General features: G+C 43.9%; 2 protein-coding genes across 3 annotated transcripts in view; one reads left to right on the top strand and one right to left on the bottom strand.

Annotated features, from left to right (window-relative positions):
- LOC145355062 (sodium/mannose cotransporter SLC5A10-like) overlaps window positions 1–18,265 on the bottom strand; it is a 153,837-nt gene that overhangs the window by 57,597 nt on the left and 77,975 nt on the right. The gene's annotated exons all lie outside the window — the stretch shown is intronic.
- LOC145355061 (uncharacterized) overlaps window positions 1–18,265 on the top strand; it is a 32,191-nt gene that overhangs the window by 9,271 nt on the left and 4,655 nt on the right. The window contains exons 3-4 of the mRNA XM_080206882.1: window positions 10,610–10,734; window positions 12,499–13,960. Coding sequence (XP_080063008.1) covers window positions 10,610–10,734; window positions 12,499–13,960 — 1,587 coding nt within the window. The remainder of the gene's footprint in view (window positions 1–10,609; window positions 10,735–12,498; window positions 13,961–18,265) is intronic.

The raw sequence follows: 18,265 nt of genomic DNA, 5'->3' as shown, positions 1-18,265 counted from the left end.
TTTTTGAGGGGAAGAGCTGCCTGGCAGTGATTTAACCTGAGGATCACTGCACCTCTGGCGAGCAGCAAGGTCATGAACAACATCAGCCGGTCAGGGAAATGGAACCCATGCCGTTGGCGTCGCACAGCCTCACAAGCCAGCCTCCAGCCAACTGAGCTAACTGACCCCCCTTAGAGTAAAAAGCTTAAGAGTACCAGCTTTGAATAACTATTGTGTGCCTGAGCCACAAAACAATCTATTTTAAATAGTGTCATGTAGCAGCACTTAATTCCGTCCCACTAGTTCTCAATGAACAGATGGCACAGTTGTAAGAAAGCCACAATATAATTTCTCAAGGCAAGTATAATCTGTCAGTACGGTGGTAACAAATATAAAGACTTAATTACAATGGCAAATTGCAAGTAACAATCATGGATTTCTGAAAATTTGCACGCTGCTTCCCAGATATGTAAATCCGTAACTTCCAAAGCAGGTTTTGCAAACTGAATGCAAACTTTAACTAAATGTCATTTTGATATTTAGGTATTAATTTGAGACAGCAGAAATAATGAAACCTTTACAAATAATCACTGGCCTTAACAAAAATCCCTGTTAATGCTGTACAGCACACTACAACAGCTTGCACTTATGCAGTATTGCCTTTACTATCGTAAAATATCTAATTGCAGGAGCAATTATCACACAAAACGTTCGACACCAAGTTACATAAGGAGAGCCGGTGACTAAAATGTTGGTTAAAGACGTAGGTTTTAAAGGATTAAAGGTTTAAAACGTACAAATTGGATAACTCTTTCACAGGTCTGATGTAGATTCAATATGTCAAATGGCCTCCTTCTGTGCAGTCTAATTCTCGGATAGTTTTTTTCATCCAGTAGGTGTGAAGAATCATTATTTTTTGGGGTGGCATGATGGCACAGTGGTTAGCACTGCTGCTTCATAGCACCCAGGTTCAGTTCCGGCCTCGGGTCACTGTCTGTGTGGAGTTTGCACGTTCTCTCCATGTCTGTAGGGGTTGCCTCCTGTGCTCCAATTTCTTCTCGCAGTCCAAAGATGTGCGGGTTAGGTTAATTGGTCATGCTAAATTGACCCTAGTGTCGGGGGGATTAATAGGGTAAATATATGGGGGTTACAGGAATAGGGTGGGATTGTGGTCAGTGCAGACTCAATGGGCCAAATGGTCTCCTTCTGCACCGTAGAGATTCTATGATTCTGTGAATGTCCCTGGCAAGTCTTGCATTTATAGGCCATCCCTAATTGTGCTTGAGAAGGTGGTGGTCCTGAAGGTGGTGGCTTTGAATTGTTGCATGTAGATTGACCCACATACCTATTAGTGAGGGGGCTGTAGGGTATTGCTATAATGATGGCACAGTGACATATATTCAAGTTAGAATGGTGAAAATCTTGCAGAGGGAGGAGTTCCCATGCGCCCACTGCCCTTGTCCTTCTAGACGGTAGAGAGCCATGGCTTTGGAGGTTGCTGTCGAAGGAGCCACAGTGAGTTGCTACAGTGTATCTTGGAGATGATGATATGTGCTGACGATGAAGCAAATTAATATTTAAAGTGGTGGATGGAGTGCTAATCAAGTGGACTGCACGTTGCTTTAGATGGCACAGTGGTTGGCACTGCTGCCTCGCAATGCCATGTTCGATTCCCGGCTTGGGTCACTGTCTATGTGGAGTTTGCACATTCTCCCTGTGTCTGCATGGGTTTCCTCCAGGTGCTCCAGTTTCCTCCCACAGTCCAAAGTTGTGTGGGTTAGGTTGATTGGCCATGCTAAATTGTCCCTTAGTGTCAGGGTAAATTAGCAGGGTAAATACGTGGGGTTATAGTGATAGGGAACACCTTGGCAAAACAGCCAGCATAATTAAGGACCCCACGCACCCCGGACATTCTCTTTTCCACCTTCTTCCTTTGGTAAAAAGATACAAAAATCTGAGGTCACGTACCAACCGATTCAAGAACAGTTTCCTCCCTGCTGCTGTCAGACTTTTGAATGGACTTACCTTGCATTAAGTTGATCTTTCCCAACAAACTAGTTATGACTGTAACACTACATTCTGTACTCGCTCGTTTCCTTCTCTATGAATGGTATGTTTTGTCTCTTTAGTGCGCCAAGAAACAATACTTTTCACTGTGTACTAATAAATGTAACAATAATAAATCAAATCAAAGCTATTGATGGAATTTGCTGTGCACCAGTTTATGTCTCTTGGGTGTTAACTACCCAATACAACATTTCTATTATCTTCCAAGTAATCATGAGGTCAGCTTCAAACTACTCCATTATGTAACACTAGTGCACCATTCAGTTGGGTCTAGTTTTCTGAGGGCTCCTTAATGAACAATGCTGCAATGTGATCTAGAACACAGCTCATATTTAACACCAAAAGAAACAGAATCCAGAAGTCTTTGTTCTTTGCGTGTTGGTTGAAGTTTAGGAGCAGCTTTCTGAAAAGTCCAACCCTTCCAGCGGCATCTGTGACTCCACCTGTTGGGCAGGTACGTGGGCAGATGATATCTGGTCTCCCCGCCCTGCCCTCCAGCACTGCAGGCTGTGACTTGTTATGCTTTAGAATTCTCCTGACTTGCTTTGAACTTCCTATTTATTCTGCTTCAGTGATTGGAATTAATGAAATCTCACCCGTCGTTGACTCCCGCAAAAAATGTTTTGTCTATTCCTTTATCATCAACAGCTTATAGATGAGAGAACTGATTCTGGAAAGAATGTAAATTACCTCCATTTGTCTGAGATATTGAGATAATTATTTATGAGATTATTATTTATTATTGTCACACGTTTTAGTATACAGTGAAAAGTATTCTTTCTTTCGCCCTATACAGACAAAGCATACTGTGCATAGGGAAGGCAAGGAGAGGGTTTAATTTGATATGATTTGTTATTGTCACATGTATTAGTGTACAGTGAAAAGCATTCTTCCTTTTGCCGTATACAGACAAAGCATAGCATACATAGAGAAGGAAAGGAGAGGGTGCAGAATGTAGTGATCCAGTCATAGCTAGGGTGTAGAGAAAGATCAACTTAATGTGAGGTAGGTCCATTCAAAAGTCTGATGGCAGCAGGGAAGAAGCTGTTCTTGAGTTGGTACATGACCTCAGACTGTTGTATCTTTTTGTACTTCAGAAGCAGATACACTCCTCACTCCACCATAACCTGAACTCTTGATGCAATGGCAAGTTTAGCCCAAAAATTATTCTGAGGTAAATCCTACATGAATGTCACAAGAAGAACGTTGAACATTGAAGCAGCACAGTAGTTAGCACTGCGCCAGGGACCAGGGTTTGATTCCAGCCTCAGGTCATGTCTGTGTGGAGTTTGTACATTCTCCTCATGTCTGTGTGGGTTTCCTCCCACACTCCAAAGATGTGCAGGTTAGGTGGATTGGCCATGCTAAATTGCCCCTAAGTGTCAGACAGATTAGCAAGTTAAATACATGGGGTTACGGAGATAGGGCCTGGATGGAATTGCTGTCATTGAGGACTCGATGGGCCAGATGGCCTCTTCTGCACTGTAGGAATTCTATGATAGAGGATCAAAGGTGGGCCATTTGGCCCCTCAAGCCTATTCTGCTACTCTGTTAGCTCGTCACTGATCTGTAGATCAGCTCCATTTACCAACTGTTGTTCCATATCCTTTATTTCCCCAATCAAATGAAAAACACTATCACTTTCACACAAATCTCACTTAACCCCTCTAACATTCACAGTGATTTGAGCTTTCTGCTGCAGTTTGTGTGTACACAAAGAAAAAGGTTCCAGATTTCATTTTTCAGTGGCCTAGTTCCCAAAATTCTGCTTTTTTCGGAATTTCCCCATCAGAGAAAATATTCAACTAATCATAAAATGACCTCTTGAATGCCTCGATTGAACCTACCTCCACCACACTTACAGGCAGTGCACTCCAATCCCGAACTGCTTGCTTTGTAAGAATGTTTTCTCACCTGCGAACCCTAGTTCATGCAGACTGTCTTCATAATTTAAGCCCTCATATAATTCCAGTGAATCTGCGCTGTACCCAACCCAAGGCCAATATATCTTTGCTGAGGTGCAGTTCCCCAAAATTTAACACAGAACTCCAGAAAGGGGGAGAGTCTTCATTCTTTCAATCTCCTTCAAAAGAATCACCTCTTTGTCAGAGAACTATGGCTCAGATCTCCTGCCCTCCAGAAAGTCAGAGACTAGGAGTGGGACTTCCCAGCTGCGCTCATCCCAAGTCCGTGAAAGCCTGCCCAAGGTCAACGGATCTTTCCATGGTCCGTGTCCCACCTGCTACAATTACCGCTGCAAGCAGGATGGCAAAATTCTGCCCTAGATGCACCTTGAAGCTGTACATCAGGACCCCTTGGAAATGCACGCATCCTTGGCACTTAGGCGGGAAGTTTAAATTTCCGACTGCCAGTTTTATCTGTTAGAACTCTGCCTGCTCATGCTATTTTCATGCTAACTAACAGGTGAAAGATTATCTGGCGCGTGTCTTGAATTCACATCAGAATATTTCCAAGTAGAAACTAATCAAGTCTCAACTTGATGCAAAATCCATAACATCTGTTCAATCTCCAGACATGTTGATATCAAAAAGAAGCAGACTGGTTATATCAGGATAGCACCTGAATGATCACATTTCTTAAGCTGTGCTGTCACAATAAACTGGACAGGCTTATTTTCTTTAGTGAGTATTCAATATTACATAATTGTTACAGCGCAGAAGAAGGCCATTTTGCCTGCCCTGTCTGCACTGGCTCTCCAAACGGGCGTTATAACTTAGTGCTTTTTTCCTGCACATTGTTTCTATTCAAATGCCACAATGGCACAGTGGTTAGCACTGCTGCCCCATGGCACCAGGGACCTGAGGTTCGATTCCTGGCTTGGGGTCACTGTCCATGTAGACTCTGCACGTTCTCTCCATGCCTGCGTGGGTTTCCTTGGGGTGCTCTGGTTTCCTCCCACAGTCTGAAAAATGTGTCAGCTAAATGAAATGGCCTTGCTAAATTCTCCCTCTGCGTACCCGAACAGGCACTGGAGTGTGGTGATTTGGGGATTTTCACTGTAACCTCATTGCAGTGCAGAAGGAAGCCATTTGGCCCATCAAGTCAGCACCAACCCTTTGGCAGACCATCCCACCTAGGCTCTATCCCTGTAACCTCACATATATACCCCACTATTCCCCCTAACCTACACATCTTGGGACATTAAGGGGCAATTTAGCATAGCCAGTCCATCCAACCCGCACATCTTTGGACTGTGGGGGGAAACTGGAGCACCGAGAGGAAACCCACACAGATACAGGGAGAATGCACAAACTCCACACAGACAGTGATGCAAGGCCGAAATTGATCCCAGGTCCCTGACACTGTGAGGCAGCAGTGTTAATCAGTGTGCCATCGTGCTGTGCCTAAAACTACCTAAGGACGGACTGTAGTACTAAATTATGTTCCCTTGGTTTCATGATTATGGGCTCTATTCTTTATTGGTGTTAGGCATGGGGTTACCATGCAATTTTGCTAATTGACAAGTATCCGGAGTCTAGAGTACATTCTCTTTGATAATGTACTACCGTAGCTCTGGTAAAGCGTTGTAAAACTATTTCGCTGCAATGAATAATTTGCATGCAAAACCCGTTTAATATCTCTAAGTTAATGGCCACTAAAAAACCCTCCTTGTAAATCAATGGCAATTGTTTGACTAGTTATCATTACTGATTAAATCATCTCAGTGATATTGAATGCAGTCATTGATTCTACAGAAAGGGTGAATAAGCAATTTCTCGACCCTGCACCGAGTATCAAACCCTCCCAAAAATGACAAAGTGCAAATGTTAAACAGTTTTCGAGTATTTAACTGCCAATGAGGTGCTGTTTAAGATAGGAGACATTTGGTTGCATGTATTGAATCTGCAACTGCTAAGCACTGGAGAAGTCTATTCTGAACAATAAACCCATTACAGCTATGATGAAAAATCCACTAACCATATTGCTCCACCGAAACTAGTTGTCGAATTCAAAAATGAACAGCAAGAAGTCTCAGAACACCTGGTTAAGATCCAACAGGTTTATTTGGAATTACGAGGTTTTGGAGTGCTGCTCCTTCATTATTAGGTGAGTGAAGGAGCAACGCTTCAAAAGCTTGTGATTCCAAATAAACCTGTTGGACTTTGGACTTCAACCTGGTGTTGTGAGACTTCTTACTGTCCCCATCCCAGTCCAACGCCGGCATCTCCACATCAAAAATGAACAACAGTCCCCGTTTTGAACAAACACACTTCATTGAGGTGATACCATCAGCAGTTGTGAGTTTGACCAAGTTTAGTGGCTTCACCGGATGATTTGATTTGATTTGATTTATTATTGTCACGTGCATTGGGATACAGTGAAAACTATTGTTTCTTGCACACTATACTGACAAAGCATACCATTCATAAAGTACAAAGGGGAGAAGGAAAGGAGAGGGTGCAGAATGTAGTGTTACAGTCATAGTCAGATTGTAGAGAAAGATCAGCTTAATGGTAGGATGCTTCTTATCAATACATGAATAAATCTAATAAATCAGACAGGAAATTCAGATGAAACTTCTTTACCCATAGTGTGGTTAGAATGTAAAATTCACTACCGCATTGGAAAGTTGGAACAAATCGTGAGAGTACGAAAGGAATAGCAGGTTATACTGATAGGATTGGTTGAGCTAGGAGGCTCATGAGGGGAGGCGATGGTCCAGTGATGTTATCACCAGACTATTAATCCAGAAACTCAACAAATGTTTTGGGGACTCAGGTTTGAATCCTGCCACGGCAGATGGTGGAATTTGAATTCAATTAAAAAATACCTGGAATTAAAATCTACTGATGACCATGAACCCCTTGTCGATTGTCTGAAAAACCCATCTGACTCACTAATGTTCTTTCGCAAAAGAAATCTGCCATCCTTACCTGGTCCGCCTATGTGTAATGTGGCTGACTCGTAACTGCCCTTTGTACAAGGGCAACTAGAAATGATGAAAACATGCTGGCCAGCCAGAGACACCTATTGAGGTCAAAACATTGTCTAGTTTCAAGGAGAAATTAGATATAGCTCTTGGGACTAAAGGGAATCAAGTGATATGGGGGGAAATCAGGATATTGAATTTGCTGTTCAAAAGGAATGGTGGAGCAGGTTTGAAGGGCTGAATGGCCTACTCCTCCTTCTAGTTTCAATGTTTCTCCATCCAAGCATTTTACAGGTCATTCAATTTATTTTCCTATGAGTACACCATTTCTCCAACTCCAACCTTGCCCTAGTCCTGTTCCATTTTAAATGTTGACCATTTGTGACATCTTGCAGTCCTGGCAAATCCTGAAATGCCAACTTCATTTCCTGCCGTGCCTGTCCTGCTGAGAATTTGTAGCCTTCTCTGGCTGATATTTCTCTCATAGACAACTCTGCTTCCCTTCAAACCACACTCTCATCTTCTCGGGGCTGTACATGGCCCGACAGAATCAAGTGAACACCACATCAAGGGTAGTTATTCATCAAAGCCTGTACGAAATCTGCTTCTGCAAAGCTATTGACGTTCTCAATAATGTCACATTCCTTTTAAGAGTATGTAATGTTTTAAAATGTGTCAAATCAGCACTCTTGAAGAACGTTTCACAACGTTGTGTCATTTAAGTAGTTAATCACTGCATGGTATTGATTTTACTGCTTAGTACAGGTGCTCAATTGCTTAGTCCAATACTAATGTAATGTTTACCCTGTTCGGCAACACAGTAAGATATTTGGCCAATATAAAGGAAGCAATTAGGTAGAGTCTACATTGACACCTATCTCCATTGCGGAGAGATAAATAGTTTGACGATCGCAGATCAGCTCATTATTATTTATTAAACTACACTAATTAGAAGATGGGATATTGTTGTAACCAGGACTACATTCCATCTTATAGAATAGAATCCCCACAGTGCATAAGGAGGCCATTCGGCCCTTCGAGTCTGCACCGACCACAGTCCCACCCTGACCCTATCCCCATTACCCCACATATTTACCCTGCTAATCCGTCTGGGGTCAATTCAGCATGGCCAATCCACCAAAACCACACGCCTTTGGACTGTGGGAGGAAACTGGAGCACCCGGAGGAAAGCCACGCAGACATGGGGAGAATGTGTAAACTCCGCACAGACAGTGACCAAGCCGGGAATCGAACCCGGGTCCCTGGCACTGGACAGTGCTAATCACTGTGCCACCATGAATTTGGTCCTGATGTCTACAATGTCAAATTCAATAAGTTTAATCACAATCCAGGTTCTGTTATGCAGTTACGCTGTAACTATGAAGGAATTTCTTAGCACAGATTCCGAATTCCTTTTGACATTCCATGTATCCTGCGTGTGCGGTTACAGGAATGTCTGAGTCAGTAAAGATTAAAGGACCCATAGCCACAAGGTGATGCAGATCCTATCTGTGACGTGACGCAAACAAAATTTACAGCAGGAGACATTTCACTAGGTTAGAGGCTCTATGCAAATACAGCTGGCTGTTGTTGGCTTCCACCATTAAAAAGGATTTGTGTCGAACCCTGCTTAAAGTATCAGCTTGTCCAGCTTCCATAGCGAAAGATAAGAGTTTTATTCCTTTGGCTCCAGTGGCAATGAGCATTGGCTGTTTATTTCATAGCTCACAAGCTCAATCAGTTTTATCAGCTACAGTATAGTGGTAGGCCCACCCATCTTCAGCTGCTTCATTGTGATGGCCAAGTCACATTGGCACCTCGCAAGTGTCAGGCAAAGAGCATCTCCAACAAGGGAGAGATCCATCTTTCTCCTCTTGATAGTCAATGACGTTCCCATCACTAAATCCCTGCTATCAAAATGCTGCAGATGATCATTGATCAGAAACTGAACTGAAGTGGTTAGCACTGCTGCCTCACAGCGCAAGGGACCCAGGTTCGATTCCTGGCTTGGTCACTGTGTGGAGTTTACACATTCTCCCCATGTCTGCATAGGGCTTCCTCCAGGTGCTCTGGTTTCCTCCCACAGTCCAAAGATGTGCAGGTTAGGTGGATTGGCCTTTCTAAATTGTCCCTTAGTGTTAGGGGGGCTTGTTAGAATAAATGCATGAGGTTATGAGAATAGGGCCTGGATGGGATTGTAGTTGGTGCAGACTTGATGGGCCAAATGGTCTCCTCCTGCACAGTATGATTCTATGAACTGGACATAAACTTTTAACTTGTTTCACTTCATGCAACACCTGCCCCTTTACCTGCACCATCCACACCGTTCAAGGTCCCAAACACTCCTTTCAGGTGAAGCAGGCATTTCACTTGCATCTCCTTCACTTTCGTTTACTGTATTTGCTTCTCCCAATGTGGTCTCCTCTATATTGTGGCTACTAACCGCAGACTGAGTGACTGCTTTGCAGTGCACCTTGACTCCAGTTTGCAGACATGACCCCAACTTTCCTGCCACTTGCCATTTGAACTCAGCTTCTTGCTGTCATGCCCACATCATTGGCATAATGCAATGCTCCAGTGAAACCCAATAGAAACTGGAAAAACAATACCCTGTCTTCTAATTAGGCACGTTACAGCCTCCTGGACTCAACATTGAGTTCAACAACTTTAGACTGTGACCTTTCTCCTCTATCTTGACCTTTTTCTGTCCAACGTCAAAAAGGCACATGTCAGGAGTGTGATGGAATACTCCCCGATTGTCTGCATAGGTACAGCTCCAACAACACTCAAGAAGCTTGATACCATCCCCGACAATCAGTTCATCTGATTGGTATCCCTTCCACAAACATTCACTCCGATGGAAAAAAGTGGCAGAGCATATGTCTAGGATGCGTAGAGTCTTTAATTATGCTGGCTGCTTTTTCTAGGCAGTGGGTAGTATAAATGGAGTCAACAGATGGGAAGCTGGTTTGCCTCATGTACTGGGCTTCGTTCACAACCCTTTGTAGTTTCTTGGTGAGAGCTGCAGCCATACCAAGCTGTGATATATAGGGAAAAGCTGCTTTCTATGGTGCATCTGTAAATATTGGTGAAAGTTGTAGTGGACATGCCAAATTTCCTTAGGCTCCTGAGGAAGTAGAGGCATAGGTGGGCCTTCTTAACTATAGCGTCGATGTGGAGGGACCAAGTCAATTACCAGATCGATCTACTCTCCAGACGAAAACAAACAACCACAGACCAAAGAAACTTAAGCAAATTCTATGACTAATTCCCAGTGGTTTAGATATAACGAGTCAACTCTATATTGCCTTCCACCTAAACTGAGAAGGTATGAATGACAGATTAACTCGGTCCTCAGATTCTAAATAACCCATTTCCTTTGAAGTCAGAATGACACATGTAGTGATATTCCTTAGTCAACATTATGCCAAATTGCAACACAGAGCATACTTTGACCATTGATACTATGGGAAAGAAGTCAGTAAATACTGCCAGTAAATCTGTGCAATCAACCTTTGGAACGTTCATTGGACATTTTGCCAAATCATGTACTTGGATCCAAATGGTATCAAAATATCTGCGATAAAATCAAAGCTTTCCGGATGTCAACCCTTTAAAAGGGCAATAACCTTTATAAAATGTATACAAATGTGTATTTTTTTGCCCCCGCAGAACCTGCGAGTCTACTCCATTGGTGGGACTGAATTCTATACACGCTCAGCCAAAACTATCGTGGGGAGGCAGATGCAAAAGTTTTTACTGATTGATGGAGACAGAGCAGTGTGCGGATCATACAGGTGAGGTGATTAAAAAAGGGAGAGGGTTCAGGGGAGTTTTTCAGCTGGTCCACCCTCCTTAGAGAAATTGAGGGGTTTTATTCTAATACAAAGGCAAGTGCTGGAATCTGAAACAAGAACAGAAAATGCTGGAAAATCTCAGCAGGTCTGATAGCATCTGTGGGGAGAGAATAGAGCCAATGTTTTGAGTCAGGATGATCCTTTGTCAGAGCTCTGACGAGGGGTTTTCGTAACTCAAAATGTCGGCTCTATTAAGTTTAAGTTTCTTTATTAGTGTCACAAGTAGGCTCACATTAACACTGCACTGAAGTTACTGTGAAAATCCCCCAGTTGCCAGATTCCAGCACCTGAGGGAGAATTTAGCATGGCCTCTCTTTCCATGGAGGAGTTTTATTCCTTTAACTTTGGCTATTTCCTATCATGCTGAAAAAGCTCAAGTGTGTTTTATCAAAGACATGGATCTATTCAATGTCGATGGTAGAAGTACTGGGGTGGGGGTGGGGAGAGGTGGGTGGACATATGGGAAATGTCAACTAGAATTGCATAGAATTTATAGTATAGACAGGCCATCTGGTCTACTACAAATATGTCAGTGTTTATACTCCACGTGAGCCTTTTCCCATCTTACTTCATTTCCCCCTATTGCCACGACCTTTCCTTTCTCCCTCATGTATTTATCCAGCTTCATCTCAAATACATGGATGCTATTTTCCCTTTTTTGTGTTGCAGTGAGTTCCACAATTTAACGGGTCCTCTGAATAAAGAAGTTTCTTCTGAATTGTTCGTTGGATTTATTAAAATCAGGGTGGCACAGTGGTTAGCACTGCTGCCTCACAGCGCCAGGGACCCGGCTTCGATTCCAGCCTCGAGTTGCTGTCTGAGTGGAGTTTGCATGTTCTCTCTGTGTCTGGGTGCCCCAGTTTCCTCCCACAGTCCAAAGATGTGCAGGGTTAGGTTGATTGGCAAAATTGCCCCTTGGTGTGAGGGAGGCTAACAGGGTAAATATATGGGCATCGGGCCTGGGTGGGATTGTTGTCAGTGCAGGCTCGATGGGTCGAATGGTCTCCTTCTGTGCCGTAGGGATTCTGTGACTATCTTACATGCATGTCCCTTAGCTTTGGATTTCTCCACAATTGGAGGCACCTATTAGAACACTCCATGGGAGTCCCTCATCCTCACCAGTAAACAGTTATACACTAAGACCACAAACAACTTTCAGGCTTAAAATTCTTGATCAACATCCAGCCCAATGATTGAAAAGGGAAGAAGCAAGAGTTGGTCTACGGCGATACGATAGTGAAAAACCAGCGATGGTGAGACAGATCCCTTTTATACGGCCTGTACAATGTTCTTTTTCGTTTGCTTTGGCCGGTGTTTTGCTGTCTACCATTTTGTGCCACACCTGAGGAGAGTTCCTACTGTTTGCACAGAGTAGTTTTGGCTGGGATTTTCCAGCCCTATTGTGGTGGGAGTGGCCGTGGGAGAATGGTGGGCCAGTCAAAAGACTTTCAGCAGCACCACCGACACAGCAGAGGGTGGGACTGGAAAACCCTGCCCTTAGTCTGATTGCAGCACTGTGTGCAGGGGCAACTATAACCTTGTAGTATGGGTGCATTAAAACATAGGATCCGACTGGTCGATGTCCTAATTAGAAAGAAGCAGAAATGTAATTTTTTTGCGGAATACAGTGCCCAAGAGTTTGTTCTAAATCTATATATGTTTCCTTTGCCTTTGTTCTAAATGTATATATGTTTCCTCTTTTAGTTTTACCTGGGCTGCATCTCGACTTGATCGCAACATTATCACCGTGATCTCTGGTCAAGCTGTAGAAACATTTGATAACGAATTCCAAGAACTAATGCATTTCTCTAAAGCGGTTAACATGCGCAAACTCAACCTGGCTCCAGAAATAGCAGAACCTGAACCCATCCAGCAAGCACCTGTCCTCACAGCAGAACAAAGTGCTGCCATCGCCAGGAAGCTCATTAACCCCAAATATGCCCTCGTGCGGGCAAACAACCCCAACATGGGTTCTGAGGCCTCGGAGAAGAAGCCCAACTCAAACAGGGATGGCAAGAAGCAGCCAGATGATCCAAGCAAGGCACAGAAAGTGGAAGGTCCCTGCATCGAAGGACTTCAAATTCACCCTGCTCTTCTGAACATGCTCAAGGTAGACATGTTTGTTTATCTCCCTTCTTACCCGGAGATCCCTCAAAATGAGAACCAAGAGCCAGATGGTGTGTCGGACACCAAGATGAGAAACCCCGAGCCCTGTGGGGGTGACACAGTGGAAACGTTGACCAGAATAGGGCCAGGCTCCCCCAGTCAAATGATTGCTCAACCAAAGGAGGCATCTTGTAACAATCCAGATGTAACTCAGGCTGAAACCATGAAGGAAGGCCCATCTCAAACAACTGGAAATAACAGGGACTCAGAGAATAAACCAGATGTGAATTTGTCAACCAGAAATAAAAAAAATAAAGGTCCAAAGCCTCAGCGGAAGCCAAATGCCGATGTGGAAAAAGTGGTCACACAACCAACAGAACCGACCACAGTGACCTCCACACAAGACAAGGACACACGGGTGAATGCAACATTGCACAATAACACTGAGGCTGTAGAAAGCCCACAGGTAGAGTCAGATCGACCAACATATGAGGTACACGATGACAAGCAAGAAGCTAATGCCTTAGAGAAGGAGGATCCAGAAGAGGAGAAAGTGTTAATGTCTGTTACAAATGAAACGGAGGTAGTTACAGAAAGCAACGAAGCGGACCCTGATCCGGGGGCACCCCCAGAGGAGGCTGACTTAATATGTTTGGAGGACAACTGTCCATCAAACCCTTCCACAAATTGCACTGCAGACTGGAATACGGACAGCAGCTCTCTCCACGAGTTATCCGTTGCCTCTTCCGACTCTGATGACTTCTATGATTGTGGTTACGTGGAGAGCAAAGTGAAAAACACAGCAGCTCAGCTTGGGCTGAATGAGGACGATAATGAATATACCATCGGAGAGGTCAGCCACGTTGTCAGCCGGGGCACCTTTGAACGTCCCTTGCATAACTGCAGGCAACTATCCCAGTCAATGAATGATGTAAGGGAAATCAAGAATACGGGATCCAAAGACGTGAACGCTTTCTTCCAGGAGAGAGCAGCCTTGAGGAAGAAGGCTCTGGATAAATTAAAGATTACACTCGCGATAAATTATCAGGATAAATTGCAGGTAATACTCTGATCTAGTATTCATTACTATACTTGTAGCTAATATTGCCAAGTACATAGACACCTCAGCAGTTGTAAAAATGCTTGCAAGCAAGGGATACCTAGACAGCGTTGTAATGTTCAAGGAATTGGCCATGAATAGCTAGTGGTAATTGATGGGAGTTTTGCACCCACCCCCTTGCCCCATGGCATGCTTTCCCAATGGCGAAGGTGGCTCGCCACTGGCTGTTGGTGAGATTTTCCAGTCCTTCCAAGGTCTATGCCATTTTTGCATGATTCACAGCCAGGATTGTCCATCTGTGGGACCAGGAGATCCCATTCCTTATTTTTAACTCTGTGGGTGGCGTTTTCCAGCCCCTCCCTGCTGGCAGGATTTTCCAGTCCTGCTGAAGCCAGGCACATCATTTTCCCCCCTCCCCCGCCATGGCGGATGGGCTGGAAAATCCCATTCTATACATTTGCTGCTGGCCGTCAGTCTGTTACATCCAACCATTGGAAGAGAGAGACTCACTGAGGATCACTCTCTGTGGCCCAGCGTGCAAACTCCACCTTCCATGAAATAACACCCATGAGGCCGGGGTCCTTTCACCAAATCCAGATGTGTTTATAAGTATTAGTAATACTCAGAGTGTATGCTCTGGGAAGTACTTGAGTGCAGGTAACCTGGACATGTCCGAAAGATGTGCTGATTAAGCGGATTGGCAATGCTAAATTCTCCCGCAGTGTGACCCAAGTGTGGCAACTAGGGGATTTTCACAGTAACTTCATTGCTGTGTTAATGTAAACCAACTTGTGACACTAATAAATATACCAAAAAAACTAAACTATATACCTCTGCAATGATCCTGGATTGGATAGTATTCGCTGCCTCAATCAGGGAGCTCATAGTCTAACAGGTCCACTTTAAAAAGGACAGCATCTTTAAAAAGGTCAAGGCTGTTTCTTCAGAAGGAACTCTTCAAAATGCAGCTAATGCAAATACAGCAAAACTTACTTCAGCTTATAAATCAAAGGAAGGGTTTAGTAAGGAAGTATCATTACTCCAAATGTGGGGCCTTGCCCTGGGCCAATCCAAGCTCCCCACCATGCCACATAGTTCCTTATTTGTCGACAGTTGGTCAGCTGACTATTATATCCCTCTGTAATTGGTTCCACGGTTTACTGGGTCAGCTGACCTTTACATCTTGTTCCCATTGCTCACATGACATCCAATACAAAGTTACATTCTAACAAAGGTGACATTTGACACTAACGCTACTGGCCCATTTTTAAGCAAAGTTGCACCCCCGAGAGATAAAAGAAGGCGTGTGGAAAGAAAGCAAACTAACTGAGAAGGGGGAGGGTTCGGGGAAGTGAAAGAGTTCCACAGTTTTGAGAAAGATGTGAGTCAATGATAAAATAATGTTTAGATTCTGGCACTGCATTTGTTTAATTTTCCTTCGACATCCGCACAAACGATGATGGCCACCAAGATATCCACCGAGAAGACATTAGGTGGGCTTGGTGAATTGGAGTGTCTTTTCTCATTACATCTCTTCTGCTTCCGTATTCACTCGAGTTGATATTTTTCAGTTGCTCGGTGGAAACAGAAGGTATTTGTTGTTATCTTGTGTAACGGCCACACACCACCTGTTATCTGATGCAAACTCCAGCAGCTGGCGTATGCAAAACGAGCCCAGTTTCCGGGCGGTGTTTAACAATAATTACAGGATTCATTTGTGTCGGCCATGGAACTTAATATTTATTTAATGGGCTACTCCTGATCAAATAGCACAGAAGTAATGCTGCTACTGTACGAATATCAGACCCACCGTATGCCCAGTGGCTTTGTAGTTGGTGGTGTGGCTCCATTTGGAAAATGCAGTCCTATATCGCTGCAATTTTGCTTAAAAATGGGCCAGTAGTGTTAGTGTCAAATGTCACCTTTGTTGGAATGTAACTTTGTATTGGATGTCATGTGAGCAATGGGAACAAGATGTAAAGGTCAGCTGACCCAGTAAACCGTGGAACCAATTACAGAGGGATATAATAGTCAGCTGACCAACTGTCTACAAATAAGGAACTATGTGGCATGGTGGGGAGCTTGGATTGGCCCAGGGCAAGGCCCCACGTTTGGAGTAATGATACTTCCTTACTAAACCCTTCCTTTGATTTATAAGCTGAAGTAAGTTTTGCTGTATTTGCATTAGCTGCATTTTGAAGAGTTCCTTCTGAAGAAACAGCCTTGACCTTTTTAAAGATGCTGTCCTTTTTAAAGTGGTGCATTCTCACTGGGGGCGGGACCCCATTGGAATTTGGCAAAGTGTCAGAAAGCTGGCATGTAACTCTCCTGTTTTCACTCCAGATTTTGGTCCTCTTTCAAGAAAATAAAATGAGTGGGTGCAGTTGACGCCATCACTTTGGCGGAGCAGGGCAAGGTGGGGTTTCTTGGTGCCAACAATAGAATCCCAGAGATCAGGGCACCATTTCTGAAGGACGCCCCAATCAGAAATAAAAATACACCCTCCCCACCACCAACACACACCAAGTTGGTGTCGGGAATTCTCTCTCCACCCCCCAACAATCATTGCTGGTAAATCTCCCACCTTCCTGCCCTCCCACCTCTCCCACACACAAACACAAACACACACACACACAAACACACACACACACAGACACACACAGACACACAGACACACACACACACAATCATCATTGGCATTTCAACCTCCCACTCCCCAACTCAGTGGCTGGTCTCCCCCCTCCCTCGCCCCCATACCACCCACACACAAATGAACCCACTTCCATGGGGCCAGCCCTGGCTCTGCCCCTTGGCCCAGGTTGGCAGTGCCAGGGGACATTGCCAGGCCACAACTCATCCACACACCTCTCCCCTGGGGGTTATTCCAACCTCTACGTCCCCTGGTGGGCGAGCCCACCCATTGAGAGAGGGGGTTCAAAATATCTCAAGTCTGTACTTTGGGGACATCTGTGATCAGGAAGCCCTTGCTTAACCAATTTCTGGTGGTAGAGGAAGAAATAAAAAAATTATTTGATTCTTCCAGCCAACATTCAGATCTGAACGTCGTTTATGAAATGGAAGATGCCACACATTTCAATGGGCTTGTTGGCTAAATAATTAACACAGCTTGTTACTGGCTCTTCCAATTCCAGCAGGAGCAAGGAAAATGGGCTTCCCATTCCTCATTACTTGGAGTTTCCCTTTGTTTAAGTGTCAATTTATTGCAAATTAAATTCTTCCCTAAAAAATGAAATGAAAAGAGAAACCTCCAGGTGATAGAATCATAGAACCTCCAAGGTGCAGAAGGAGGCCATTCAGTTCATCGAGTCAAAACTGACCACAATCCCATCCAGGGCCTATTCCCGTAACGCCACACATTTACCCTACTAATTCCCTGACATTAGGGTCAATTTAGCATGGCCAATCAACCTGACCTGCACATCTTTGGAGTGTGGGAAGAAACCGGAGCACCCGGAGGAAACGCACGCAGACACAGGGAGAACATGCAAACTCTGCACAGACAGTGACCTATGCTGGGAATTGAACCCGGATCCCTGGCACGGTGAGGCGGTAGTACAATCACCCTCATGCCAGCCTGCCCTTGTCTTTGGCCCATGGTACATTTTAACAGGTTATCAAGTTGAAAATTTGAATGTGATTTTTGGGCATTAAACTTCCTTGGTTGTGTAAATATTAAAATGATGTGGAGATGCCGGTGTTGGACTGGGGTAAACACAAGAAACCAAGTGTTGTGAGACTTCTTACTAAATATTTAAAGACAGACCCAAACTAATTTCCTAAAGTGGTTTTCGTTGCTTTTGCGCTCATTTTCTATTGATTAGATCCTTACCTATGTTGTTAAATTGATTACTTTGTGGAAGGAAATTCATGTAGAACAAAGCAATTAATTAATTATTAACAGCGCTGTGCATTTATAGAGCGCCTTTAACGTATATAACATGACCAAGTGCTACTCAAGAGTGTGATGAGGCAACATGTCACTGATTCATACAAATGTATGAATTCCTGTCTTTTACCATTATAAAATGCGTCAAGTAGCTAGGGTAGGATATCACTAAATACCTTACTGATGTAACCACCAACAAATCACGTAAAGATAATATTTAATGACTTTTGCAGGGAGTGACTAAGAATTTAAATGCTGCAGGCAGATACCATTGACTGACATCACCAGCTCCACAGGTTGCAACAGCGTTCCTCTAGTAGTCCATAATTTTATTCAAAGGCCATAGAAACATAGAAACTAGAAGTAGGAGTAGGCCATTTGGCCCTTTAAGCATGGTC

This window comes from Carcharhinus amblyrhynchos, chromosome 18, assembly GCF_965287045.1.
Source record: "Carcharhinus amblyrhynchos chromosome 18, sCarAmb.v2.hapA, whole genome shotgun sequence".
NCBI classification, from domain to species: Eukaryota; Metazoa; Chordata; class Chondrichthyes; order Carcharhiniformes; family Carcharhinidae; genus Carcharhinus; species Carcharhinus amblyrhynchos.
This window is presented reverse-complemented; position numbering and strand designations above follow the sequence as displayed.